The sequence below is a fragment of the Arvicola amphibius genome, chromosome 2, assembly GCF_903992535.2.
Source record: "Arvicola amphibius chromosome 2, mArvAmp1.2, whole genome shotgun sequence".
NCBI lineage: Eukaryota > Metazoa > Chordata > Mammalia > Rodentia > Cricetidae > Arvicola > Arvicola amphibius.
The window spans coordinates 176,575,890-176,603,588 of record NC_052048.2 but is presented as its reverse complement, the minus strand read 5'-3'; the positions used below and the strand labels follow the sequence as shown (position 1 = coordinate 176,603,588).

The window sequence follows — 27,699 nt, the reverse complement described above, 5'->3', positions numbered from 1 at the left end:
ACAGAGGCGAGGTTGAGTCACATTCTCTCCCTCACTCCTCTGCTCAGCCCCAAGAGGGGCCCACACATCTGGGGAAGAGACCCTGCCCTCTTTTTACTCAAGCCTTGACTCCTGAGGGAGACCTCCAGTTCCTGCCCCGCCTCAGTTGGGGGAGGGTGGCTTGAGAGGGACTTTGGCTGGATTCACAGCTCCACCCTCAATGTCCCTCTCTGCCTGTGAACATGGGGCCCCATCCTGCCTTCCCAGCTGCACTAAGCTGTTTCCCAGTCCTAGGCTTGGTGGACAGTTTTCCTGGTTCCCACACTTGGTCTCCTTCCTGCTAAGGGCCCAATCGTGCTCCCTATGGGGGCTGAAGGCCTGCCTGAGTGCAGCGTCTGAAAAGGGGGCTCATCCAGCCAGAGAAGGAAGGTCTAGGCATTTGGGGCCATGATGGGGGTCTGGGTTAGAAGTGGTGAGTAGGGTCCAGGAAAGAAATAAGAGAAGAGTGGGTACTCCTGATTGAAAGTGACCATCAACCATTTGCCAACCACTCCCCTCGATTCCTCTCCCTCTCCCCATTTCACGTGTGTGTGTGTGTGTGTGTGTGTGTGTGTGTGTGTTTTGTTCATCAGACAGTTCATTCATTCATGTATCCCAGGCAGGCCTCAAACTTGCTGTGTAGAGCTGAACCCTCTGATAATCTTGCTTCAACTGGGAAAGCTGGGATTGTGGTGTGTGCCCCCCACACCACTTTACACCCAGGATTGTGGGTGTGTGCCCCACACCGTTTTACACCCAGACTTTCTGTATCCCAGCCCCCGAGATTCTTTATCTAAGAGACTTGGCTTGCTCTTCACTGTACAGTTTTAAGTTGACAGTGGGTTTCACTGCTAAAAAAAAAAAAAAAAAAAAAAAAAAAAAGCAGAGGCACTGAGGGAATTTAAGGGTTATTTACAAGCATGTGGAACTGACTGCATAGGGATTGGGTAATAGAGTAATATTTATTTATTTTATTTTATATGTATGAGGTGTTTCGCCTGCATGGGTGTATTGCCTAGTATTGGGGAAGTTACTAATTGGATTCCTTGGAATTAGAATTATAGACTGTGAGCATTCATGTGGGTATTGGGAACCAAACCCGGGTCCTACACAAGAGTAGCAAGGTCCCTTAACCACAGAGCCTTCTCTCCAGGCCCTTTCTGAGCTGACACTGCTGTTCTTATAACCCCCGTGAGGTAGAGGAAGAAAAGTTACTCAGAACCCTTGAAGGATTAGTAGTCCCGAAGGGCAGGGAGATGGCTGGCCCTGACCCCTCAACCTTGCTCCCAGCTTCCTGCGGAGTTTGAAAGACTGTTATGGGTCAGGACCCGCAGGGGTCCCCGGGGTTAAGAAGCCCACGGTGGGGTAGGGGAGCAGGCACCAAGGGGCGGAGAGCTGCCGGGCCCTCCCTGAACAAAGACTGGGTGGGCGGCGGCTTGAGTCTCCGCACCCCGCCTCCCGCAGCGCCCGCCGAGCACCGACCCACAGCCAGGCGGGAGGAGAGAGCATGGCGGGGACCAGGGCGGTGCTGCTACCTCTGCTCCTGCAGCTCGGGAGTCTGGTGCTGGCCTCATGCGGTGAGTCGGGGCGTCGAGGGTGTGCCCCCACTTCTGGCTCGGCCCGGCAATCCGTCAGACGGCTAAACCACTTCTCCAGCCCCGCCTGGGCAACTTGTCCCTGGCCGGCCGGCCTCAGTGCTGTCTCTCCGTACTCCCCGTCGGTGGGCGAGCAGAGTGGGGGAGGGGCAGTCAGGCAGGGGTTCCTGGACTGGGCCAGGTCCTCCTGCAGTCCCTGCCAAGGAGTCCTGAGCAACAACGAAGCAGAGGCTGTCCTGGTATCTGGGTGTCTGAAGTTAATTATTTGTATTGAGAGAAGGGGAGGAGGAGGGGGAATGCTCTCTGTGGGAACTGACTTTGTCCTGTCAGGCTATAGCCTTTGGGGCTTGCACGAATGGATGGTTTCTGCAGGAACAGGGTAGGAGGAGGCTGAGGGGGAACCCGAATTCAGTTTCTGGGGTGCAGCCAGGCTTGTGCCACTTGCAGGAGGATTTTCTGCAGATCTTCCAGGAAAGTGACTGGCCCTGTTTTCAGCTGGGGATTCCAGAGGACAACCCCCGCCCCGCCATTGCTTTTTTGACCCCCCTCTGTTGTGCCTGCTTAAGCCGAACTGGGGGAGCAGGCTGGAGTGCTGGGTCTGTGGGAGTAGCAGAGCTAGAGGAGGTCATGCTTGGGTGCAGGGATTCAGATACTGAGACCCCCATCCACGAACACCCTTCATGTGGGTGAAGAAGGGATGGGCTGGTTATGGGACAGTTGGGAAACTGGTGGGGACTAAGAGGGGTACAGAAGGGAGGCACCGAGTCCCAGGTTTCTGCCTTAGGTAGCTGAGTGAGTTGGGGTGGCACTAGTTGAGCCGTCAGTAGACATTGGACGGGAATGCCCCCTCCCCGGTGGTGATTGTAAAGAAAGAAGGAGGTGATGCCCCTCCACCTCACAGGTCTAGTGTCCCTGGGGAAAAGGCTTTTGGTTACTCCAGCTGGTCTTGATTGAGTTGCCGCTGTGGGAAAGAAAGGCCAGCCACCTTCAGCCTCCTTTGTCACCTCTTCTGGGGAGCCTCCACTCCCCTTCCACTCTCTGGATGTCTGTGGGAAGCAGCCTTTGCCTTTACCTTCCCGGCTTAGTGGGGATGAGCTGAGGGGAACATGCCTATGCCCCACTCCAGGCCTAGGCTCGGAGGCACATTCCTCCTTCTTGGACATAATGTTATCTGGAACCAGGAACAGGCTGTCTTCACTGTGCTGCATCTACTGGGGGCCTTGTCAGAACGGCAGAGCTAGGTTCTGCTTTCCAGAGCCCACCTCATCCAATATGGGGCCTCCCGTGCTCTGGCACACACTTATAAACAGTGGGGTGAGGAGCACCTTTTCCCAAAGCCATTACTTTACTGACAGGTATAGATGAGCGGGGACATGTGTGAGCACGTGCATGCGCACACACACACACATGCATGCATGCACACGTGCACGTGTGCACATGCACATCTGCACACGCGTGCGCACACATGTGTGCACATACACACACATACCAGACCTCCAAATATTTAAGGAGCCCTTCTTGCACGTATCCAATACCCTCCCTTGCATTTCAGCCTGTGCTGGACCCTTGATCAAACATAACATGTCAGGTCTCCAAGCTATCTCTGGCCCATAGTGGATGGATGATCCAGACACCCCAGCTCCGTGCCTAAGGATCCCCGCAGAGTCAGAGCAGGCTTCAGGGAGGCCTTGGTCTGGATACTGCTCTCTGTCCCTTCTGGAAACTGATCTAGGCTACTCTGGTGCTCTCAGGGTATCTGTCTCTGTGCGTTTCTGCTGTCATGGTCTTCCCTGCCTGCCTGCTTCCACTCCAGCACCTTCACAGACCGTGTCTCCTCCCACGGATGTGGGACGCGGTGGGGCGCATGCGTGCTCTAGAGGCCAGAACCCAGGAGACCTTCCCAACCGCTGCCCACAGGCCAAGCTGGCTTCTTGCGCCCTTTAGGTGGGGAGGTCTCCAGAGAGCGCCCGAGGCTCGCTGACATTCTGGACTATCAGCAGCAGGCACCCTCCCGCGCTTCAGTCCCTGCTGGGGCCCACCAACAGCAATGGTGCCCCCTTGAGGAAAGGCTGGAGCGGCTGGAAGCCGAGGTGACTGACCTCAGGAAGCAGGTACTGTGGAGGCAGGCTGACAGGGGTGGGGGTAGGATGCGCTTTGCGTTTTGGAGAGAGAGAGAGAGAGGATTGGGTTTAGAGGCCCCAAGGACACTAAAATAGTAGGTTTTGTTTGTTTCATTTTGTTTGAGACAGGGTCTCTCTACATAGCCCTGGCTGTCCTAGAACTCATTAGGTAGCCCAGGCTGACCTTGAACTCACAAAGATCCACCTGCCTCTGCCTCCTGAGTGTGGGGTTAAAGGCGTGCTCCATCATGACCAGCCTTTGTTGTTATTTTTTTTAAGATTTATTTTTATTTTACATGTATGGGTGTTTGTACACATATTTATATACGCGGCATGTGTGTGCCTGTTGCTCATCAAGACCAGAAGAGGGAGTTGAGTCTCTTGGACTGGAGTTACGGACTGTTACGTGGGGGCTGGGAACCAAACCCAGGTCCTCTGCATGAGCAGCCAGCTTTGTAACCACTGAGCCATCCTCTCGCCCTTCTTTTGTTTCTTTGGTTATTGTTTTGACAGTGCTTGAGACTGAACCCAGGTCCTCACACAGTCTAGGCAAGGGCTGTTCCACTAAGGTATATAGCCCCAGCCCTTAGAATTCGGTCGTAAGTGCACAAAGAGAGGTTCTTATCTGACTGGTCCTAATACCTCTTCTCTTCGGAATGTGGAGCCTCCAGGGTATGTGTTTTTGATTCAGGTTTACATATTCTCTCATGTGTTTGTCAGAGAATGGGATATTGCGAAGGCATAAGACACCACTGGAGAAGGCTGTGGATGGGTAGCCAGGCAAGCTGATGTGTGCCTGTAATCCCAGCACCTGAGAGCCCGAGGCATGAGTGTATGACCAGACTAGGCTTCATAACATATAACCACCAGCCAGGGTTTGTCCCCACTCCAACTTACTCTTTAATTATTAGGACAGGGGAGGAATCCCGAGTTCCTCTGTCCAAGCCATAGTTACACTTTTCCTGAAACATACTGATGGACGGGCACTCACCTCTGCTCAGGAACCCTTGTTTTGCCTCAGTTTCTCCATTTTACAATCCTTAAGGAATTATCTATGATGGAAGCTGAGCTGAGCCTGCCCCTCCACTCTGTTTCCCCAGAACAGGGACCTGCAAGCCAGGGTGCTGCAAATGGAGTCACGTGACTGCTGCTCCACTGCCCCCCAGTGCTGCGGGCTGCAGCGCACCTGTCCTGAAGGGGCTCGCTGGGAGCCTGATGCCTGCACGACCTGTGTGTGCCGTGACGGGACCGCACACTGTGGCCCCCAGCCCAACCTGCCCCACTGCCGCGGTCAGTATCACCCCGTCCACCCGCTGCAGCTCTTTGGGGGCCTGGAGAAGGCAGTAGGGTCCCAAATGACATTACTGTCTCCACCTCAGGCTGCAGCCACAATGGCCAGTCTTATGGTCATGGGGAGACCTTCTCCCCAGACGCCTGCACCACCTGCCACTGTCTGGTGAGTGCCTGAGACCCATGTAGATGTCCCAGACCTGTCCCTGTGTCCTGTCTGCCTCTCTCTAGCCACCTGTCACTGACAGGCTGTGCTGGTTGTGTTCTGGCGTCTGTCTGCCTCTCCTGCCCGGACTCTCATCCTTGGGATTCCCATTGGTTCTACTTTCTGGAGCTCAAGCTCCACATACTTGTTGGGCCCCCAGAGGTGCCTGGTGGAATTGCACTAGAAAGAGGAAGGCTTTAGAGCCCTCTGTATTCAGGGACTGAGGTGGGGAGAGACGCGAGGTGGGAGACAGTTAGTCTAGGAAGGCCAGAAGAGCCAGGATACTGCCCGTTGTGCTGTTTGGATTTCCTTCTATGACAGTGGGATTCCACTGAAGTCCACAGCACCAAAGAGTGTTAGGAATATCCCCCTGGTATGGAAGGGTTGGGGAGACCAGCTGGAAGGCTGCTACACAGGGCCAGAGAGGGCAGTGGGCTGCAGGCAGGGGCTGTTCCTACAGAACAGGCAGGGGCCGGTGACTAGTTAGATCCCATGGAATAAGAGAGGTCAGATGGGAAAGTAGAAGGGTAGTGACGGCAGAGGCTTGAGAAGAGCTGGGGGGAGGGGAGGCTCTGTAGGCGTTTTTATTGTTTTGAGACGGAGTCTCACATGTAGCCATGGCTGGTCTGGAACTCGTAGAGCAAGCTGATCACAAAGTGACAGGGGTCCTCCTGCCTCTGCCTCCCAAGTTCATTGTTTCTTCTTTAATTAGTCTTTGCAAAATCTGAATTTCAAGAAACACATGATTTAAATATATACAGTATTCCTTATACAGTATTTGGGACATAATCTCTGTTCTTGTTGTTTGTTTGTTTGTTTGTTTTTGTTTTTAGACTGTTTTATGTTGCTGTGGCTGGCCTTGAGATCCTGATCCTTCTGTCTCTGCCTCCCAAATGCTAGGATTCTAAATGTACCCCCACCACACTTGGCTTTTTAATTATCTCTTGAGAGAGGCTCTTACACTGTAGCCTGAAACTTACTGGGTAGCCCAAAGTGGGCTGAACTCAGAGCAATCTTTCTGACTCAGCCTGAGTGCCGGATTACAAATATGAGCCACCACATTAGGCGTGTGTGTGTGTGTGTGTGTGTGTGTGTGTGTTCCATGGTCTTTGCTCGCTCGCCTGCTTCTTTTGAGTCATAGTCTTGCTGAGTTGCTCAGGCTGGCCTTGGATTCATTCTACAGCCCGGGCGAGTCCTGAACTTTTGATCCTTCTGCCTCGGCCTCCAGAGTAGCTGGAATGACAGACATGCATCACCAGGCCAGGCTGTCCAGTGTCACTTCTCTGGAATTCCATTGTAACTGAGCGCCCTGTTCTTTGTCTGGTACCCTACTAGGAGAGGCATCCCAGTTGGTGGTCAGCTGAGGGGGACAAGGACTCCAGCCAGCCCTAGGATAGAGACCAAGGCTGGAGTCCTGGGAGCTGGTGGACTTTGAAGGGACTCTGGGGCTAGCTCGGTGGCAGAGCACCGGATGAGCATAAACAAGACACTGCCCTAGAGCCCCGGCAGTCTTCTCCTCATGCCCCAAACTGTATAACTCAAAGCCATGGACATACACAGAGAGCTTTCAGGGTACACGGCTCGGGGCCCCTGCTACTCCATATGACAAGAGCCTTTGATGATTGTGTCCTGTGTGGCACAGGCTTGGAAGGGGGGGTGGTGGGCTCACCTTTCAGGACACCCTCCTCTACTTGTTATAAATAAAGCCAGCACACTGTCAGAGTCAGACCCTTGACTGTCGCTTGCTGGAAAGATGGAGGAAATATAAAAACAGGTGATCCAGCTTTTGTTGTCGTCCCAAGCACCTGGGTCTCCTACTTGGGGATCCATGCTGGGTTCTGAAGATAGCTCTGGGGGCCACAGGGCTGTTGAAATGTGGCATCCAGAGACCAGTGTCCTTTCCACTGGCCAGGTAAGAGTTAGGGTATAACCCCCGCCACTGTTGATGTCCCCCCGCCCCGCTGCTCTGCATTAACCGAGGCCTGGCCTTGCCTCTGAGCATCTCAGTTTGGAGCCTGCTAGGCCTTTGAGGCCTGCAGGGTACCCCAGCATGGACGGTGGAGAGAGTTCAGGGGAGGACTTGATGTCTGCTCTGCAGGCAGGAACTGTACAATGCCGAGGTCCCTCATGTTCTGAGCTCAACTGCCTGGAGACCCTCACCCCACCTGGGGAATGCTGCCCCGTCTGCCGTCCAGGTGACTCCCTGTTCTTACCCATGTATCCCCTCGGCCTCTGTGGATCCACACCTGCTTGGGGCCATGCCTTCTCTTGGGTGCTGTCCACCTACCCTGCTCTCTAGTGACCCTTGCCATCCTGGCCACCAACCTTCCAGGCTGTGAGTATGAAGGACAGCTTCATGAAGAAGGGGCCAGCTTCTTATCCAGTTCCAACCCATGCCTCCAGTGCTCTTGCCTGGTGAGTCACTGTAGCCTCTGCCCAGGCATGCTTCCTTGGGTCATCTCTGTCCCACCCCGCCGTGTCCATCACCGTTAGCCCTGTCCATGCCGTCTGAACCTGGTGCCATTCCTGCTAGACACCTGCCCATCTTGAGCCTGCGGAAAGTCACACCCAGGGGTTTTACAGACATTGTCCATTGTAGAGGAGCCTGGTTCGTTGTGTGCCTGTGAAGTGCCCGCCAAGCCCCTGCCCTGAGCCAGTCCTGAGGCCTGGACACTGCTGCCCAGCCTGCCAAGGTGAGAATCCATGACCCTTTCATTTATTCATGTATTTATTTAACGTGTATGGGGGGTTTTCCTGCACGTACATCTGTATGCGCCGTGTGTATGCAGTGCCTGTGGAGGGTGCAGGGGATCGAACTCAGGTCCTCTGGAAGAGAAATCAGTGCCCTCAAAACACTGAGCAATCTTTCCAGTTCCTGTGACTCTTTCTTTATAGAGTCCCCAGCAGGCTGTCTCACTGTTTCTCGACTCCAGAGCCCTTCCTTCTAGACCGATGTTTGATCAGTAGACAAGCAATGCCAGTCCAATCACACTCTGGATCATCAAGACCAGAGTTCACATTTTTCCATTGTCTCTTAGTGATTACGCGACTCTAAGCCTTTGTTTCTCCACTTGTTTTCCATTTGTAAGGTGCACGTGATGTACCTTCTGATAGTGTATAATAAGTGACTGTTGTCTGCTTTGGACACCCAGACGCAGACTCCTCCCTCAGGGATTGCCACTAGAGGGTGACTCCCAGTCACATCAGCACTATAAACTAGTGAGGCAGGAGCAGAAGCAGGGACCAGGTACTGTGGAGAACAAGTCCGTCTGGCCACGGAAAAGAAGGCATTCCAGGGGAGTCCTCACTAACTGAGGGTATGCTGTGCTGTCTAGGGAAGGCATGGACGAGCAAGCTGAGGAGCAATGAGGACCTCACCCTGTCTGGGGCAGTGAGAGTCCCTGAGAGTCTAGACCAGTGGTTCTCAACATGTGGCTTGCGACCCCATTGGCAAGCCTCTATCTCCAAAAATATTTATATTATGATTTGTAGCGGTAGCAAAATTACAGCTATGAAGTAGAAATGAAAATAATTTTGTGGTTGGGGTTATCACAACACCAGGATTGTATTAAAGGGCCGCAGCATTAGCAAGGTTGAAAACCACGGGTCTAGACAGAGGTAGGAGCATGAGAGGAGAGGGGAGAGGAAGGTAAGATGGGGCCCAGGAAGATTCCCATTATTGCCATTCTCCATCCCCAGCCCCGGGCTGCACAGAAGGTAACTCTCACAGGGACCATGGCCAAGAGTGGACCACTCCTGGAGACCCCTGCCGCATCTGCCAGTGCCTGGTGAGTCCTGAGGCTGCCCCTGGATTGTCCCTCACCCTGCCCTGCCATCGGGCCTGCTGGATTCTTGATTTCAGAGATAGAGACGATTGTATTGTGGGCCCTGCGAGCATGTGACCTGGTGGGCTTGCCTGTTCTGCTCTGTTCAGCAGGCTGATAATTTTAGCTCAAGAAGTTCATAGGTGGGAGGAAAGCCAATAGGGCAGGACACACTGGGTGGTCAGAGCACCAGAGAGAGAGGAATGCAGCTGGACTTGGCAGCAGCCAATCCTGTGACACCAGAACTCTGAAGATGTGGCTGGCCAGAACGGCTCTGGGCTAGATGTGGTGGCAAATGCCTTTCATCTCAGCACTCAGCAGAGACAGGAAGTTTATGAATTTGAGGCTAGCCTGGGCTACGGAGTAAGGCCCTTTCTGGAAGTAGTTTCACCTGCCTGTGATCCCAATTCTCAGGAGGCTGACGCAGGAAGATCATGGATATGTGGACAGCAGAGGTTACGTAGTGAGACCATGTCTCAACTATCCTTCCTCCAAACAAACAAACAAACAAACACACACACACACACACAACACAAGCAAAAAACCCACAAAGAAACAAGAGAGGGATAGTAGGATTAAAAGGAATGCGAAATATCTCGACTACTCTGTGTCCATCATATGTTGTGATGGGTAAGTAGATTACAATATGAAATTTTAATTTTCTCTGTTTCCTTTGATCTTGAAAAAAGTTTGCATGGGTTCTGTGGCTTGAGTTATCTTGTTTTTCGGCAGCTTGGATCTTCATGGGTGAGAGTGCTGTTCCCCTGTGCCTTGGGGAGCGGGTGAGGAGGGAGATGTAGGGAAAGACACCCTAGGAATTGTCAAAGGGCGCAGTTAAAAGTACCGGCGTCCTGAGGTAGAGGCCCACCCACACTTTTCATTTTAACCCACAGGCCTCTGAGCAGCGGACTATGGTCATCTATTTTTTTTCCAGAAAGACAGACTGAGTCATAGGTAGCTAAGTGACATGCTAGGTTGTACGTCTGTACTAGCTTCCTAGGGCGTCAGTAACTGAGGGCTACACGCTAAGTCACTTCAAACGACAGAAATATACACCATGCTTCTGGAGACCTGAGGTCCAAGACCTAGGTGTGGCAGGTTTGATTGCTTCAATGGCTATAAAAGGGAATTTTTTTTTTTGTGCCTTTGCTGGCTTCTCATCATCGTTGCCATTCTTTGGCTCTTACAGCATCCAAGTATTTTTTTTTAAGATTTTAGATTTATTTTTCACTTGTCAAAAAAATTTTTTTTGAAAATCTCACTAGATTGAACTCACAGAGATCCGCCTGCCTCTGCCTCTCAGGTGCTGGAGTTAAAGGTGTGCACACTACAGCTGGCCTCGTTTTTCTTTTTTAACTGTGCGAATACCCACGTGTCTGAGTGTGGGTTTGTGTGTGTGAGTGCAGCCCCCATGAAGTCTGTCAGATCCTTTGGAGCTGCAGCCCCGGCCACCTCTGCAATAGCAGTGAGCACTCTAACTGCTGAGCCAGCCGCAGCATCCAGATCTGGCTGCATCTGGGCGTTCTCCCTCTGTGTGTCTGAGTTCCTCTTTATATACAAATGCTAAGTCATAGTAATACCTCATTAACCGACTGCATCTTCACCAACTCTGTTTCCCAAAGAGACCAACCATACTCGGAGGCATCAATGTACGAGTCCAGGCATATGTGGGGGGTGCATTTCATCCCATAGGGACTTCTAATGTGTGGATAGCTGGGCTTCTAATGCCACTTCTGTTTCTTGGCTAAACCCTGCCACGGGGATCTCTTCTTTGCCTACCCTTGCTAGGAGGGCCAGATTCAGTGCCGCCAGCGGGAGTGTGCCAGCCTGTGTCCGTACCCCGCCAGGCCCCTTCCGGGCACCTGCTGCCCAGTGTGTGATGGTGAGTCAGGAGTGGAACAGAGGCCCTAGAGAGGCCAGCAGCGTGGGTGGCTGGCCCAGCGTGGGTTGCCTATGATGGCCTGGACTGGGGGGACTGGGGCGGTGACTTTGCCCTGAGGAGCATCTGAGCACAGTTCCCCAACAGGCTGTTTCCTAAATGGGCGGGAGCACAGCAGTGGGGAGCCTGTGGGCTCCCAGGACCCCTGTTCCAGTTGCCGCTGTGCTGTGAGTATGTCTGCCTGGCAGGGAGGGCCTGGCTTCAGGGCCTGTTCCCTGCTGACTGGGCCCTGTTGGCAGAATGGGAGTGTCCAGTGTGAGCCTCTACCCTGCCCGCCTGCACCCTGCAGATATCCGGGCAGGATTCCTGGGCAGTGCTGCCCCGTGTGTGATGGTGAGTGCCAGGGGCAGGCACCAACTAGGGACAGGCTCGGGATAATGGTGAGCTTTGCCTTCCTCGCACCTACGCTCCTACCCCTTCTCACCTCGCTCTCAGGGCACACATCTCTGGTGTGTGTGGTGGAGGCAGGCAGGGTCTCCTGGAGGACCTGCTTAGGTGATCTTCCTCAAGGTGGGGGATGATATGCCTTGGGATGACATGAGGCTTCCTGCTCAGCCACTAGTCCTGTCCCCCAGACCCCTGTCCTCCTGTCCAGGCTGTCAATACCAGGGACATGACTATCAGAGCGAGGACATCTTCACCCTCCAAGAGAATGGCCGCTGCCTTCGGTGTTCCTGCCAGGTGAGTATGCCTACCTTCCACCCAGTTTTGTGTCCCTCCTTAGGGGCTGCTCACTCGACCCTCTTCCTAGGCTGGTGAGGTATCCTGTGAGGAACAGGACTGCCCGGTCGCCCCCTGTACTCGTTCCGCCTCTGGCCCCCAGCTCTGCTCAGGTGTGTCTGTGTATGTTGTGGGGAGTGACTGCCAAGGGCACTGCATGGGGTGGAGTTCAGGGGAGAACTACCCCAGTAAGGAGGCTATGGTGGGTTTGCAAACCAGGGTCCCCCTGGGCTGGGAAGGACAAGGATGGATGAAGCTATTTAGGTTGCCATGGTGACAGGCCCCCTTCCTTTGCTGTAGCCTGTGTACTCAATGGTGAGGAGTTTGCTGAAGGGATCCAGTGGCAGCCAGATGGACAGCCTTGTACCACCTGTTCCTGCCAAGATGGGGTGCCTGTGTGCAAGGCTGTGCTTTGCTCCCCGATACCCTGCCAACATCCTACCCAGCCACCCGGTGAGTGTCCCGCAAGATCTCATCTTTCCTATTTGGCTTTGAGAAGCCCACCCTGACCAGCCTGCCCCACTTAGGTGCCTGCTGCCCCAGCTGTGAGAGCTGCACCTACCATGGCCTCGTGTATGCCAATGGGCAGAACTTCACAGATGTGGACAACCCTTGTCATGCCTGCCACTGTGAGGTACATTCCTGGGCTTAAAGCTGCCCCTCAGAGCCCCTCCTGGGCCCTCTTCCATTGTCCCTTCCCTGCTCCCAGGATGGGACTGTGAGGTGCTCATTGGTCAACTGTCCTTCCACGACTTGTGCCAAGCCCCAAAACGGACCGGGCCAGTGCTGTCCCAAGTGTCCAGGTATGTGTTTATTGTGTCTGACTGGCCTGGGGATCTGGACTCCATTGTCACACAGCTGGATGGGACCAACAGATATCTTCCAAAGCAAGGGCTTTCAGAACTGTTTTGGTCCCACACAGCTAAGAGCTCCATAGAACTCACAAGGGCATGGGTGGAAGGAAAATAAAGACTTGCTACCCTTTTGTGTTACCAGACCACCATTATCCTCTCAGATGCAGTCACCTATGCACCTGTGTAATACAGGTTCCTGCAGTGTGTTGTGTGCGCGTGGGGCATGATCCCTGTGTGCATGAATATGTGTCCTAGACACACACACTTGTGTAAGCTCTACTCAGCACCCCCAGAGACACACACCCTTCTCCTTCTGCAAGTAAAGGGACTCAAACTTTTCACACCAGTGAGAGAGATATACATTGCTACCTGTAGCCCCCATCCTCTTCTCCCTGATTGGTGGCTCTGGGTTCTGGGAGTACTGGAGAGGCTGCAGGTGGCACCTAGCCCTGTCAACCTCTGCCTGATGGCCTTTCTCCACTGTCTGCTGCCCAGACTGCGTCTTGGAGACACAGGTGTTTGTGGATGGAGAGAGCTTCCCTCATCCAAGAGACCCCTGCCAAGCGTGCCATTGTCAGGAAGGACAAGCTCGCTGCCAGCCTCGTGCCTGCCCCAGCGCCCCCTGTGGTCACCCGCTGCCCAGCACCTGCTGTAGGACAGACTGCAAAGGTGAGGTCGCGAGGTTGGGGTATGGATGCACATGGCATGGACAACTCCCCAATAAGTATTTAAACCCTGGGGACAGTGGTCCATAGCTACCCCCTCTTTAGGCTGTGCCTTTGGTGGGAAAGAGTACCCCAACGGAGCGGACTTCCCTCACCCCACTGACCCATGTCGCCTGTGTCACTGTCTGGTGAGTGTGTGACCCGGAGTCAAAGGGAGTGTGTGTAAGGGTCTGGGACCACTTCTCACTAATCCGACTTGACTTCACCTTTCTGTCCATCCTCCTCAGAGCGGCAACGTACAGTGCCTGGCGCGTCGCTGTCCGCCGCTGTCCTGTCCCGAGCCAGTCCTGCCTCCGGGAGAGTGCTGCCCGCAGTGCCTTGGTAGGTAGGCAACGCTCCCTAGGCAGCCCCTCCCCGCGGCTCCTCCTGCCCCTCGTGCCACGTGACACACTCTTTCGCAGATGTCCCGTCTGGCTGCCCACGGTCAGGGGATGGGGTTCCTGCCCGCCACCAGGAGCACTTCTTCCCATCGGGAGACCCCTGCAGCCGCTGCCTCTGCCTGGATGGCTCGGTGTCCTGCCAGCGACTGCCCTGCCCGCCAGTACCCTGTACCCACCCGCGCCGGGGCCCCTGCTGCCCCTCCTGCGATGGTACCTCCTCTGTGGTACCCTTCGAGATCCGGGTGGCACCCCCCATCCCGTTTTGCCATCGGCTACCCGTCTCCCAGCCTTGGTGTCCCTGCTCTTAGAATATGCCTTCCCAGAGGTCCTCCTTCCTCGGGCGGGCGCTCTCTACCGTACCTGGGGACTTTAATAAGAATGTAAGGACTAAGGCCCAATAGCAGGGTCTGGCCACCAGCCACCACGTTCCCCCAGTCCGTGCTCTTCCCTCTTAGGCTGCCTGTACCAGGGGAAGGAGTTTGCCAGTGGAGAGCGCTTCCCGTCTCCTAGCATCGCGTGCCACCTGTGCCTCTGCTGGGAGGGCAGCGTCAACTGCGAGCCCCGGGCTTGTGCCCCTGCACAGTGTCCCTTCCCCGCCAGGGAAGACTGCTGCCCTACCTGTGATAGTGAGTTGGGGATTGGGAAACACAGGACACACCCTGCTGGGGCTCGGAGGGGGTGCTGATGAGAGAGCCAAGCCAGCCTCCTCTTCACTGCCCCAAAGTAGATCAAAATAGTAAAACAATTTCTACTGTAAGAGAAAAGAAAGGGCGGTGGTGGCGCACGACTTTAGTTCCAGCACCCTAAGGCAGGCAGATCTCTGAGTTAAGGGCCAGCCTGGTCTATAGAGAGACTTTCAGGACAGCCACAGCTACACAGAGAAACCTTATGTCAAAAAACAAACAAACAAACAAACAAACAACAACAAAGTCCTGTGCTTATGCCTGCATTTTCTCCTGTCCTTGAAACAATTTAAGAGCATGAATTTGGGCAAATTACCAAATCCCATCGTGCCTAAGCTTTAACTCCTGTCAGAGAGGTTCTCCCTCCTCGTCACTCTTGTATTATCTTAGCACTCTTTATCTTTGAGACGGGGTCTCATGTATCCCATGGTGACCACCAGTTTGCTGTATAGCAGAGGATGACCTTTGCCCTGCTCCTCCTTCGCCTCCCAAATGTTGGGATTACAGGCGCTAATCAGCAAACCCAATCTATTTTAACATCTTCTATCAAATGTAATTTTATTTATTTAGTCCTTTTCTTTTTTTATCTTTATTTATTGCATATACAGTATTCTGCTTGCATGTATACTTGCAGGCCAGAAGAGGGCACCAGATCTCATTACAGATGGTTGTGAGCCACCATGTGGTTGCTGGGAATTGAACTCAGGACCTCTGCTGGAAGAGCAGACAGTGCTCTTAACCTCTGAGCCATCTCTCCAGCCCCAGTCCTTTTCTTCAAATGGAATACTGGTTAAATTTATGTAGCTGAAGGTCAGAAGACAGCTAAGTGTTGAGAGTCATTTCTCTTTCTACCAGTTCCCAGGGACTGAACTCATATCACCAGGCACGTTGGCAAGAGCCTCTACCCACTGAGCCATCTCACCGACCCCCTAGATGAATTAAATGAGAAAATTAGGCTTGCCATGAACAGATTACCATGAAAATGGATACAATTAAAGGACAATACTGTTGCTGCGCAGTGGTGGTACACGCTGTTAATCCCACCAGCACTTGGGAGGCAGAGGCAGGTAGATCTCAGTGAGTTCGAAGCCAGCCTGATCTACAAAGCAAGTTCCAGGAGAGCCAGGACTGTTACACAAAGAAACGCTGCTAGAACCCCGCCCCCCCCAAAGCACAATACTGTTAAATTCTGTCCATGCCTGTAATCCTAGGACTGAAATGGTCTAGACAGCAAGATCAGGAGTTCAAGGCCAACCTCAGCAATGTGATGTTTCAAAAAACATCTATCTATCCATCTGTCTATCTATCTATCTATCTATCTATCCATCCATCTATCCATCTATCATCTATCTATGTGTTTATCATCTACCTACCTCTCTACCTATCATCTATCTATCTAGATATCTATCCATCTATCATCAATCTATGTATCTATCATCTCCCTATCATCTATCTATTATCTATCCATTCATACATACATAATAGCATATATGTGTATACTCTGTCCCTGCTGAGCTGGGGTAATAGGTTTGTGGGCAGTCCTGTTTGGCTTTTTTACTTGGGTACTGGGAGTTGAACTCAGGTCCTTGTGCACACTGCAAACCTATCTTTAGCCACTGAGCCACCTCTCTTGCCTCCCATTGAACTCCTGATCATCCACTTGGCAGATGCTAGGATTATAGGCATGTGCTGTTATACCCTGTTCACCTCGTTGGATTTTTCTTGTTTGTTTGTTTGTTTGTTAGGTTTATTTAGTTTGTGTGTATGAGTATTTTGGCTGCATGTGTGCCATGTGTGTGCCTAATGGCCTCAGAAGTCAGAAGAGGGCGTCAGACCCCCTGGAACTGGAGTTACAGATGATCACAAACCACATGGGTGCTGGGAATTGAACCCCAGTCCCCTGCAAGAACAAGTGGGGCTGGAGAGATGGCTCAGTGGTTAAGAGCACCACCTACTTGTCTAAAGGTCCTGAGTTCAATTCCTAGCAACCACATGGTGGCTTACAGTCATCTGTAATGATATCTAGTGTTCCCTTCTGGCCTGCAGGCATGCATATAGACAGAATACGGTATACACAATAAATAAATAAATCTAAAAAGAACAAGTGGTCTTAACTGCTGAGTCACCCCCACCGCCCCGTTTTTTTTTTTTTTGTTTTTTTTGTTTTTTTTTTTTTTTTTATTAATTTAAGGGATACAAGCAAAATGTCAGAGAGGAGCCGGGTAGTGGTGGCGCACGCCTTTAATCCCAGCACTCAGGAGGCACAGAGGCGGGTGGATCTCTGAGTTCGAGGCCAGCCTGGTCTACAAGAGCTAGTTCCAGGACAGGCTCTAGAAACTACAGGGAAACCCTGTCTCGAAAAAAACAAACAAACAAACAAACAAAAAAACAAAATAAAACAAAACAAAATGTCAGAGAGGAGTACAGGGCAGGCTGTCTTCCTCCTTAACCAACCTGCGTTGATGTAGTATTGAAACGGGGCTAACTTGATCTACACCACTGCATCCCCAACTGTAGTCTGGGAGATTTGGAGCCTTCTAGCAGTGGCCTGCTGAGCATCTAACCCTGTGCAGGGCCTAGTGTGTTTTCCTTATAGATGTATACTAGAATTTCTTGCAGGGTGCAGGGGAGAAAACCTGCCCTTTGGCCAGTCCAAACCCCACCCTGTCGAGGCTAGTTTGAGAGCCTGGACCCAGCCCCACCCCAAGGCCCCCAGGTGCCAGGTCTTTGAGGCTCTGGCCTCCTGCCCGGTCAAGCTCAGGGAATGACTGCTTTTCTCTCTCCCTTTTCTGCCTTCCTATTGGTTCCCATCTCTGATAGGCTGTGAGTATCTGGGGGTATCCTATTTGAGCAGCCAGGAGTTCCCCGATCCCCGGGAACCCTGCAACCTGTGCACCTGCCTTGGAGGCTTTGTGACTTGCACCCGCCAGCCCTGTGAGCCTCCAGCCTGCAGCCACCCGCTCATCGTACCTGAGCATTGCTGTCCAACCTGCCAGGGTATGAGCCACCCGCCTCACCCCTTACTCCTGCTGGAGTTCCCTGGGGCTAAGCACCAGTGGGCCGGAGGTTTGTGTACAGTTGAACCCCCCTGAGATAGGCACACAGAGATTCTCTTACTCCCAGAATCCCCATACGCACGTATGATCTGCCCTCTTCTCTGTTCCCACTGTCACCTCATCAATTGGTCCTTTGTGTTCTGAACTTTCCCACTCTTAAATTGTTTTGCTGCCCTTTTAAAATGTCACCCTCTCGAAAGTGGTCCAGTTGTTCCCATTGCCCCTAGTCACCAACCAGGATGGGCAGCTTTTCTAGCCCACCTCCTCTGACCCAACCCACCTGGTCACCTATCCAGCCGGCCCGTGCCACCCTGTCCTCTCCCATGGAGGCAGGATGTTCTCCTAGGTCTTTGATCTCCATTTCACATCCTCTTCATGCATGCAAATCTCTGTGCAAAATCCAATAGTCCTGATAATAGCTTCTCCTGCACTCCTCCCCTCCCCTGCCCTTCTCTGCCTTACTATCTCTAGTTAAGCTGTGTGTGTGTGTGTGTGTGTGCACGTGACAGCGGAGGGCTCTGTTGACAGTGGCCCACATGTCCCATTCCCCACTCTGCCAGGATGCCTGTACCATGGGATCACTGCTGCCCTTGGAGAGACCCTTCCTGATCCTCTTGACCCCACCTGCTCCCTCTGCACCTGCCAGGTGAAGGGACTCTTTGGGGTCTTGGCATCTTCTCATCCCTTATCTTCCTTCCTGGCCTGGGACGGGTTGTCTGCATCTAGGCAGCAATAAACATATTTTGCTTGTGATATCCAATGAGACAAAAGTGAGGTCAGGTCTCCTGCCAGGGAAGAGGGGCTCGGGCCAAGATTGTAGTGCCATCTGATTGGAAGGTGACGTGATCAAGTAACACTGTGATCTCTCATCCAGGAAGGCTCTATGCGCTGCCAGAAGAAACCGTGTCCTCCAGCTCTCTGCACACAGCCTTCTCCAGGCCCCTGCTTCTGCCCTGTTTGCCGCAGTGAGCATAGTTTGTCACCATCTTTCTGTGTGCTTGGCACCTGTGCCCTCCTCCTCCCTCTCCTTCTGCCAGGTAGACCCACTCCCCACAGAATGTGTGTCTCCCATAGGCTGCCTCTCTCAGGGTCAGGAGTACCAAGATGGGGAGGAGTTTGAGGGACCCGAGGGCAGCTGCCAGCGCTGCCGCTGTTGGGTATGTAGAAGCAAGGCTGAGCCAGGATGGCCCATGCTTCTGGGTCCAAGCCTGCATGGCACGCCCCTGACCTTGCATCTCCTGCCTGCAGGCCGGCCAGGTCAGCTGTATGAGGCTTCAGTGCCCACCCCTGCCCTGCTTGCTTCAGGTCACAGAGCCAGGGAGCTGTTGTCCTCAATGCGCAGGTATACCCGACTTCGTACCCACACTTCAGCCTCTGATTCTATAACCTTCCCTTCACCCCCACCGTGCCTCCGTTCTTGGTTGTCCCTCAATCCACACTTAGCCTTTCCTCTCCTGGACCAACACACCCTTAGTGCCTGGCTAGATTCCTGCCTATTTCAGTAGTAATAATAATTATGATTGCTGGGCGGTGGTGGCCCATGCCTTTGATCCCAGCGCTCGGGAGGCAAAGACAGGCAGATCTCTGTGAGTTCAAGGCCAGCCTGATCCACAAGAGCTAGCTCCAGAACAGGCTCCAAAGCTACAGAGAAACCCTGTCTCGAATAATAATAATAATAATAATAATAATAATAATAATAGTAATAATAATAATAATAAATAACATTTATTACAGGTAAAAGACTCTCTCACACACATATACACCTCACTTTATCTTATCTGGATATGCTGTCCTCATTCCTACTTTTTATTACATTTGTTCATTTATTTTGTTTGGGGAGCACATCACAGCCTGCACATGGGGATCAGAGGACAGCTCATGGGGGTCTTTTTTCTCCCCTTTAACCACATGGCTCCCAGGGACTCAGCTCAGGTTGTCCAGCTTGGTGGCAAGTGGATTTGTTGGCTAAACCGTCTCCCTGGTCCCCTTCCTCTCATGTTTTGAGGATGAAAAACAGAGACACAAAAAGGTGACCTAAGTTTCCTGGCCACTCAGCTTGCAGGTCGCAAGGTCAAGCTGCACATTCTGGCCTCTGGGTCCGGAATCCCAGCCTTTCTCAGCCAGTCTGCTGCCTCTCACCTCACCCTGTGTAGCCTACCCAGAACCCCCTCAGCATCCCTTGCCTTGTAAACAAGACAGGACAGACATAATCCCCACTGAATACGGAAGAAGACTGAGGCCTGGAGAGATATCATGGGTGTATAGGGTGATTCATTCCATGTTCATACCAGTGTTGCCTGATGGGCTTTCATTGACAGCGCCTGCTGCCTGCAACTTGATCAAACATGCAAATGACTCCCTACACCACCGCAGACATGCGCTCTGTCCTGACCCATCTCCATGCCACAGCCGCATCCTGGTGCCCTCATGTCTTGCTGACCACAGGTGGGATGGGAGGGGTGCAGATAGCCAGATCTTGGACTCAAAGCTTACACCTGCCTGTCTGGGACCCAGGCTGCCTCGCTCATGGGGAGGAGCATCCTGAAGGTAGTAGCTGGGTGCCTGCCAACAGCCCCTGCTCCATCTGCATGTGTCACAAGGGCATCGTCACCTGTGCCCAAGTCCAGTGTGCCAGTGCCTGCATCCGGCCCCAGCAGGAGCCCGGTGACTGCTGTCCTCGGTGTTCTGGTACTTGGAACCTGGTGTGGGAGGGAGCGCTGGGCAGGGGGTGAGCACCTCCCTGCTTTAGTGCTAGACTGGGTGGCAGAGGTGGGACGTGAGGGACCCCGGGAGCAGTGGCCTTCATTCTTGCACACTCCTCAGCCCCAGGGTGAGGGACAGAAGCTGGAGGGTGGAGGAGCCCCCCACTTGACATCGCTGTCAGCCTGAAGGTTCCTCGTTCTCTGTTCTTGTCCCCAAGGCTGTGAGCATGAGGGTCGGAAATACGAGCCTGGGGAGAGCTTCCAGCCGGGGACAGACCCCTGTGAAGTGTGCATCTGTGAGGTAGGAGAGGGCAGTGTTTGGGACTGGCTACTTAATGGAGCAGGACCATGGCGATCAGACAGAGTGTGTCCCTGGGCCCAGGACAGAAGCTGAGCTTGGTCAGTGGAGCCAGGTCTGGATTTAGGCAGAGCACAAGGTCCGAATGGGGAAGCTGTCAATGGATTTGGTCTTTGAGGTGGTGGTGTTCAGCGAGCAGCCCACATGGGAAGTCTTTACTCTATTTTAGCAGTAGTGGTGAGGGCTGGGATGTCGTTTAGTTGGCAAAGTGCTGGCCTGGTGTGCACAAATCCCTGGGTTCAGTCCTAAGTACCACATACATAGGGCACTGTGGCATATGTTGGTAATCCTAGCACTGGGGAGGTAGATGCAGGAGGGCCAGGAATTCCAAGCCGGGGTTGGCCAACCTAGACTACACGAGACCCTATCGCCAGAAACAAAAGTGATGAACGGTTTGTGGTTACGAAGACAGGCAGTGGAGTGGGGAGGATGATGAAGAGCGCCGAAGGGTTAGAGGTCACGTGATGGTTCAGGCCCCAAGAGGCATCATCTCCAGATTTAAGAGCAAGATGACATGCCCGTACTACCTGAAGACGAGGGTGCAGCAGACACCGTTGGGAATCCTGGTGCCCAGGGACAGCTCAGCTTCCACCGCTTTGGACTCATCTCTCCTCATTCATTCTTCTTGTAGCTGCAGCCTGGGAGACCTCCCAGCCTTCACTGTCGCCGGCGGCAGTGCCCCGTTCTGGTGGGCTGCCCACCAAGCCAGCGTCTACCCCCTGGGCCCCGGCACTGCTGCCCCACCTGCGCCCGTGAGTCCTAGGCGAAGGGGCCGATAAACTAGGCGGGCAGGACTGCATCCCTAGAGAAATGCTAGAAGAGCCAGCTAGCTCTCCCCTTTTTGCCTCAGCCCTCTCTCGACTCAAGTGTACTGTTTGGCCTAAGTGGGTGAAGCCCATTCCACTCCTAAGTGGAAGCTGGCGAGAACTACTGGCCTCTGCGGCCAGGTGCGCTTTGTGGAACATCCTGCCCAGCAGGGGGCGCTGTAGGGTAGCGGTTGTCGGCTGGCTCTATGGGAGCCGCGAAGCAAAAACCATAGGGACGTTGAATGGCTCAGCAGCAGGGATAGGGAGAGCCCGTCTGTTTCTTTTCTTCAAATAAGAATTTTAAAAGATATGTGGAAGTAAAGAGAGTCATATTTTCGCTATAAATATTGAAAACTAGCACAGTTGTTTCCTAGATTTAAGACTTGGCGTGTACTCAGTCTCCCCATCTTTGGTGTGGAAGCCATCAGCGACGTGATGGCTCAGCTTGGCTATGCACGCGCACATCTTCCTACACACAGACAGGATTCCCCGGGCGGGGGGATTGCTTGCCCCTCTGTCCTTGAGACATAGAGAAACCCTTCGGTAACACAGAGTTCACCATCTTCATCATATTTAAGCTACACTTGGGGCTATTCAGTACGTGCATAACGTTGAGATAGCATCCGTTGGGACCATATGTTCTTATAGCACTTGCTAGCATGAACTGCAACGGGTGAGAGGAAGACTCCTTTATTAAGCGCCTAATGCATACCACACACCACTCGGTGCTTCTCATAAACTGCATCTCATCTAATTTTCACAGTGACCTGGTCTGGAAAAGTGGTACTATTACACTTTTACACATGAAAATCTGAGACTCAGAGGAGTAGATTCATGTGTTCATGGAGTGATGGAGCCAGAACCTGGGATCCCTCACTGACTCCCCCTCTGGTCAGATTACAGGAAGGGAAGAAACAAGAAGAATGGGCCAGGCCATCTGGCCATGCTCCTGCTTAGTAACCCCAGGCTGAGGGAGCCATGCTGTGTAGGTTTCCGGTCCCACTCCATTTAGTAGCAGATTTCTCCCAAGGGGCTGAAGGTGCTTGCTTCAGCAGCACATGCTCTAAAATTGGCTTGATAAAGGACAGGTACACCATTGCTGTGGGGATTATCATGGCCCCTGTTGCAAGGATAAGTTGCAAATTCATGAGTAATTCCACTTTCTCTGTCTCATTAAGCTCACCTACAAAACAAACAAACAGAAAAAAATACCCAGGAGGCCCAACTTTTCTTTTATGGAGAGAATTGGGACTGCAGTTCTGTTCCCTGACCCCTTCACCCCACACTGGGTTCTTGCCTTCACAGAGGCGTTGAGTAACTGCACAGAGGACCTACGGGGGACTGAGCTGATGCCACCAGACCCCTGCTATATCTGCCAGTGTCAGGTGAGCCCTCCTGCTGTGGGGACTCCCAGATCCCCCTTTCTCCTGCTCTGTGAGTTGTGGCTCCCTTCTTCCCCATAGCTACCCCTGAGCTCTTGCTCACTCTGACAGTTATCCTGAATGTCATCTCCTGCCTACACCCTACTCCCAGTTCTGCCCCCACGACCCCATGAGAGCTGCTGTTTCCTGTCTATATTTACATGACCACAATAGGATCTGACATGGCTCTGTACTCACCGGACCTGTCCTGAGCTCAGCTGTCACCTGTGGGAGCACCACACACCCGCTGACGGCTGCTGCCCCATGTGTAAGGGTGAGTGGCCAGACTTGGTCTCCCCATCGGAGAGGAGCCTAGTGATGGAGGGAGAAGGGGTGCATTCGTGGGTGCCCTGAGGTCTGCAGGCGGAATGCAGCTTCCGTTCTTTTGAGGAAATGGAAAAGGTACCCACTGGGGTGAAGGGGAGCTCCAGGAGGCAGAAGAAATAGGGAATGAAGCCCGAGTTCTCAAGCCTGAAGGTTTTTCAGGGGCCTCGTGGTCCGCAGGCCCACTGTGGGCATTGCGTTTTGCAGTTGGGGGTTGGCCCAGTAGGGGGTTCTAGGGACTGGCATTTTGGATCTCCAGGACTCCATAACCAATCAGCCTGATTCCCGCCAGGCTTACCAGGCTTGCTGAGGAAATGAACACCCTCAGGGTGCTTGCGGAATGGGGCTGAGTTCCAAGAAGGGAGAGTATTGCTGAAAGGACACACATTTCTCTTCCTCAGACTGAGTGGTGGGGTTCTCGGCAGGAGTGTGGGGGATGGAGAGTTGGCAGAATACCAGCAACGCTTGCATTACCTGCACCTGTCATGGGACCTGGGAACAGGTGGCTGTGCCAAGAGGAAGAAGTGCCAGCAAATATGGGCCGTGTGAGTGGTGGCCGCATTGCTCTGGGCAAGGAATTGTGACCTGGCTTCATTCCCACCTGCACTGTTGGGGGCAGACAGGAGGGACAGATGGAACTACGACCCTCCTCAGAAGGCCCCCAGAAATCACAGGCTTGCTTCCTGCAGGAAACCCCTCAATAATAGTATCTGTCTTCAGCGGGGCCATGTGGAGTGGCACCTCAAGGAGTGCCAAGAGCTGCCCTGTCCTCATGACTGGCTGGAGGTGCCTAGGGTTGGCACCTGGGGTGAGCAACGCCAAGGTGAGGGCTGTGACGGCGGAGGAAGGGTAACACAGATGATTCTGTCTGTCTGCCCCACAGGAGCGTACAACAGGGCAGATGGGAAGGAGATCCTCCGCCACTCAGTCTAAGAAGGAGAAATGTGTGTCCTTCCACCGGCATGGGAGTGTTTGAGTAGGCTACTGACCCTCTTTGTCTCGTTTTCCCTCAGCCTCTACCCAGTCTTGCATGCATCAGGGCCGCCAGGTAGCCTCTGGGGAACACTGGGCCGTGGATGCCTGCACCAGCTGCTCCTGCTTGGCTGGCACTGTGCGCTGCCAGAGCCAACGCTGCAGTAAGCTCACTTGTGGCTCGGTGAGTGTTTTGGTCCAAGGTGGTAGGAGCCAGGTGCACAGGGCACTGCTATCCCAGAGCCATGAGAGTGGCTTGGCCTCGAGTTGCCATTCGTGAACTATTAGTAGAGCCAGGGATGGTGCTGTTCCGGGAGAGACCACCAGAGGGTGGCCTGACCCGCTCTCAGTGAATCTGGGTTCAAGGGGGTCAGAGAGATGATGGGCGGATGCTCAGACTACTATGAGAGACAGCTAAGACTTGACAAGGGAGTGTCCTGTGACTGACCGTGTTTGGGTCTGAGGCCAGGATGAGGCTCCTGTCCTGAGCCCCGGCAGCTGCTGTCCCCGCTGTTTGCCACGACCGGCTTCCTGCATGGCCTTCGGGGACCCCCATTACCGCACCTTCGATGGCCGCCTGCTGCACTTCCAGGGCAGCTGCAGTTATGTGCTGGCCAAGGACTGCCACGGCGAAGACTTCAGGTGTGCACCCTTCTCCCTACTCCCTGCCGCCTAAACCTGGCGCCTCTGACCTCTGGCACCCAGGCCCTTCCTCCCCATAGTGTCCACGTGACTAATGATGACCGGGGCCGGAGGGGTGTGGCCTGGACCCAAGAGGTGGCGGTGCTGTTGGGAACCGTGGCTGTGAGGCTGCTACAGGGCAGGACAGTCGTGGTGAGCCAAGGACCGGGGGAAGGTCAGTCCTGCACAGTTCACCTGTCCGGCCCAGCACGGCCCCTCCCTTCTCCCTCTCTTTCCCAGGTGGACCAGCAAACGGTGACCTTGCCCTTCCTTCAGGAGCCCCTGCTGTACATTGAACTTCGTGGTCACACTGTGATCCTGCATGCCCAGCCTGGACTTCAGGTGTGGTTAGAGGACAACGTTGGGTGGGACCGGGGGTTCCATGCTTCCTACATCCTATAAAGACAGGTGGAAGGAAGAGGTGGAAGGGAGAGCGCACAGCTACATCCTCAAAAGGCTCTGTCCTGAGCCTGTTTTCAGTCTTGGATCAGCCATCCATATCCTGAGACTCTGAGCCACCATCAGCCTTCTCTGGGCCTCAGTTTGCCTGTCTGTAAAGTGGGGAGTTGATAGGGATAGGGAAGCGGCCAAGAAGGTGTTCAAAGTGGTCTCTGTGGGCTCTCCCAACTCCCATGGAGGAAGGTGGCTTGCTCTGTTGCTTCCAGCCAGAGTCATAACTGACAAACCCATGCTTGTGTGCCCTTGATCCAGACTCTAATTACATTGTATCATCCTTAAGGCCACAAGACAGTGAATCTCAGGAACTGGGTTTTGTTCCACCGGAAATCTAGTTGAACGGTACCCAGGAATAGTGGGCAGCCCTCCCCACCACCAGGCTAGGGAAGTGGCCCTTCGATGTGTAATGTGCACCTGTTCATCCCGCAGCAGGGGGACTATCAGACTAACGCCTGAGCTCCTTGGGGTCTCTCTCCTTCCGCATCCCTAGCCCCGGCCTCTCACACAGGTGCTGTGGGATGGGCAGTCCCAGGTGGAGGTGAGAGTTCCCAGCTCCTACCGGGGCCGGACTTGTGGTCTCTGTGGGAACCTCAATGGCTTTGCCCAGGATGATCTGCAGGGTCCAGATGGGAGGCTCCAAGCCACAGAGGCTGCGTTTGGGAACAGCTGGAAGGTGAGTGACTTGGGAGCAAGAAGTTGGGGCACTAGAAGAACTGGGCACTGGCCCTTGCTGTGTAAAGGGACCCAAGACAGATTTGGGGGTTTTCATGGAAGTTGGAGGCTTGAAGCCTGTCTCGATTAATAGCAGAGGTAGGATGGCCTGTTGGAAGCCTTGTCTCCTGAATCCCTAAAGCCTGCTTTGTCTCTCAGTCACTCACAGGCTGTGTGACCTTGAACAAGTCAAGGTCTACCTACTCTAGACCTGTGATCCTCTTCTCCCAGCTTCCATCGTACGGGAGTCACAGACCTGAGCACTGGGCACTTTTGATTCCTTCTGTTCCCTTTTGAGAAAGGGTCTCCTGTAACCCAGACTGTCCTTGAACTCTCTGTGTAGCCTTGAACCGTGTGACTAACCCTCCTGCCTGTCTCCAAAGTGCAGCACCATCCTGGTTTTTCCGTGGGGTGCAGAGTATCAAAGTGAAGGCTTTGTGCGAGAGAAGCACTCCCAACTGCACCCCATTCTAGCCCATCCTTCGCTTTTCCCAAAGGGAGCACTTTGATTCATTTGCTTTCTCTTTTTTGATACAAAGTCTCACCGTGTTGTCCAGGTTGGCCTGGACCTTTCTCACCCAGGACCCTCCCTCCCCAGACTTCTAGAATCACAGGTGTGCCCCACTATGTTTGGCTCTTTAAAAGATGTGTTTTCATTAACATGTATTGATTACACATAATAATGTGTTTCATTTTGACATTTTCATACATGCATTTACTGTATTTTGATTACCTTCCCCATCCCCCTCTCTTGGTCTCCCGTGTTCCCACTAATCCCCTTCCTCTTCCCAGTTAGCCCCCACTTCTACTTTCTTGTCTTTTTTATTTTTTTATTTTTATTTTGGTTTTTTGAGACAGGTTTTTTCTGTGTAGCTTTGGAACCTGTCCTAGAACTCACTTTGTAGAGAGAGAACTCACTTTAACTTTGTAGTTAAAGGCTGGCCTTTAACTCACAGAGATCCACATGCCTTTGCCTCCTGAGTGCTGGGATTAAAGGCGTGTACCACCACCGCCTGGCCTTCCTTTTGATTATTTCCCCCCTCTGATCAAATGGATTCCATTTAAGGTTGTAGGTAAGACTTTGTTTACAGGAGTGTGACATGTTCTACTCAAAGGGAGATTTTGCCGGGGATGTTTTCATATCATGGTTGCTCTCTCCATGTAGGTCCCTGAAGGGCTGGGTCCTAGCCAGCCCTGTTCTGCAGGCCGAGAGGTGGACCCATGTCGGGCAGTAGGTTACCGTGCCAGGCGTGAGGCCAATGCCCGGTGTGGGCTCCTGAAGACCTCACCGTTCAGTCACTGCCATGCTGTGGTACCCCCAGAACCCTTCTTTGCTGCCTGTGTGTATGACCTATGTGCTTGTGGACCTGGAGCCTCAGCTGACGCCTGTCTCTGTGATGCCCTGGAAGCCTATGCTAGCCACTGTCGCCAGGCTGGGGTGACTCCTGTCTGGAGGGGCCCTACACTCTGTGGTAAGGGGGTGATACCAGTTTGCATGAAATGAAGGCCCAGTTCGGAAAGAAGGGGTAGCCCAATAGACTGAAGTCTGGGCAGGAAGGGTACAGGGGAGACATAGCAAAATGACCTAACAGTCAGAGAGATGCTGGGGACCTCTGTGACATGGCTTTCCTCTGCCTACAGTGGTGGGCTGCCCCACGGACCGTGGCTTTGTGTTTGATGAGTGTGGACCACCCTGTCCCCGCACCTGCTTCAACCAGCACATACCCCTAGGGGAACTGGCAGCCCACTGTGTGAGGCCCTGTGTTCCAGGCTGCCGGTGTCCTGCGGGCCTGCTGGAGCATGAAGGCCACTGTATCCCACCTGAGGCCTGCCCACCAGTCCTGCTTACTGGTGACTAA

At 53.4% G+C, this 27,699-nt stretch overlaps 1 protein-coding gene across 1 annotated transcript; it reads left to right on the top strand.

The window, feature by feature from the left end:
• The first annotated feature begins 1,525 nt into the window (after window positions 1-1,525).
• Window positions 1,526-27,699, top strand: LOC119808110 (kielin cysteine rich BMP regulator). The gene is made up of 38 exons (XM_038320451.1): window positions 1,526-1,595; window positions 3,558-3,724; window positions 4,834-5,023; window positions 5,113-5,189; window positions 7,327-7,423; window positions 7,561-7,643; window positions 7,828-7,921; window positions 8,928-9,016; window positions 10,841-10,934; window positions 11,079-11,158; window positions 11,231-11,324; window positions 11,587-11,672; window positions 11,743-11,824; window positions 12,012-12,164; window positions 12,239-12,345; window positions 12,421-12,514; window positions 13,061-13,234; window positions 13,336-13,418; window positions 13,518-13,611; window positions 13,692-13,880; window positions 14,126-14,296; window positions 17,174-17,350; window positions 17,970-18,055; window positions 18,284-18,374; window positions 18,484-18,566; window positions 18,658-18,751; window positions 19,924-20,097; window positions 20,330-20,412; window positions 21,101-21,221; window positions 22,581-22,660; window positions 22,871-22,970; window positions 24,034-24,176; window positions 24,462-24,634; window positions 24,715-24,826; window positions 24,914-25,015; window positions 25,638-25,802; window positions 27,006-27,312; window positions 27,482-27,699. The coding sequence occupies exons 1-38, from the start codon at window positions 1,526-1,528 to the stop codon at window positions 27,697-27,699; spliced, it is 4,677 nt and encodes a 1,558-aa protein (XP_038176379.1).

Bases quoted from the DNA above. Each gene is read 5' to 3' on its own strand.
- LOC119808110 (XM_038320451.1), top strand. From the start codon at position 1,526: ATGGCGGGGACCAGGGCGGTGCTGCTACCTCTGCTCCTGCAGCTCGGG. The intron at 18,752-19,923 runs GTATACCCGACT...TCTGGGACCCAG, and splicing joins CTGTTGTCCTCAATGCGCAG to GCTGCCTCGCTCATGGGGAG. The intron at 24,635-24,714 runs GTGTGCACCCTT...TCCTCCCCATAG, and splicing joins TGCCACGGCGAAGACTTCAG to TGTCCACGTGACTAATGATG.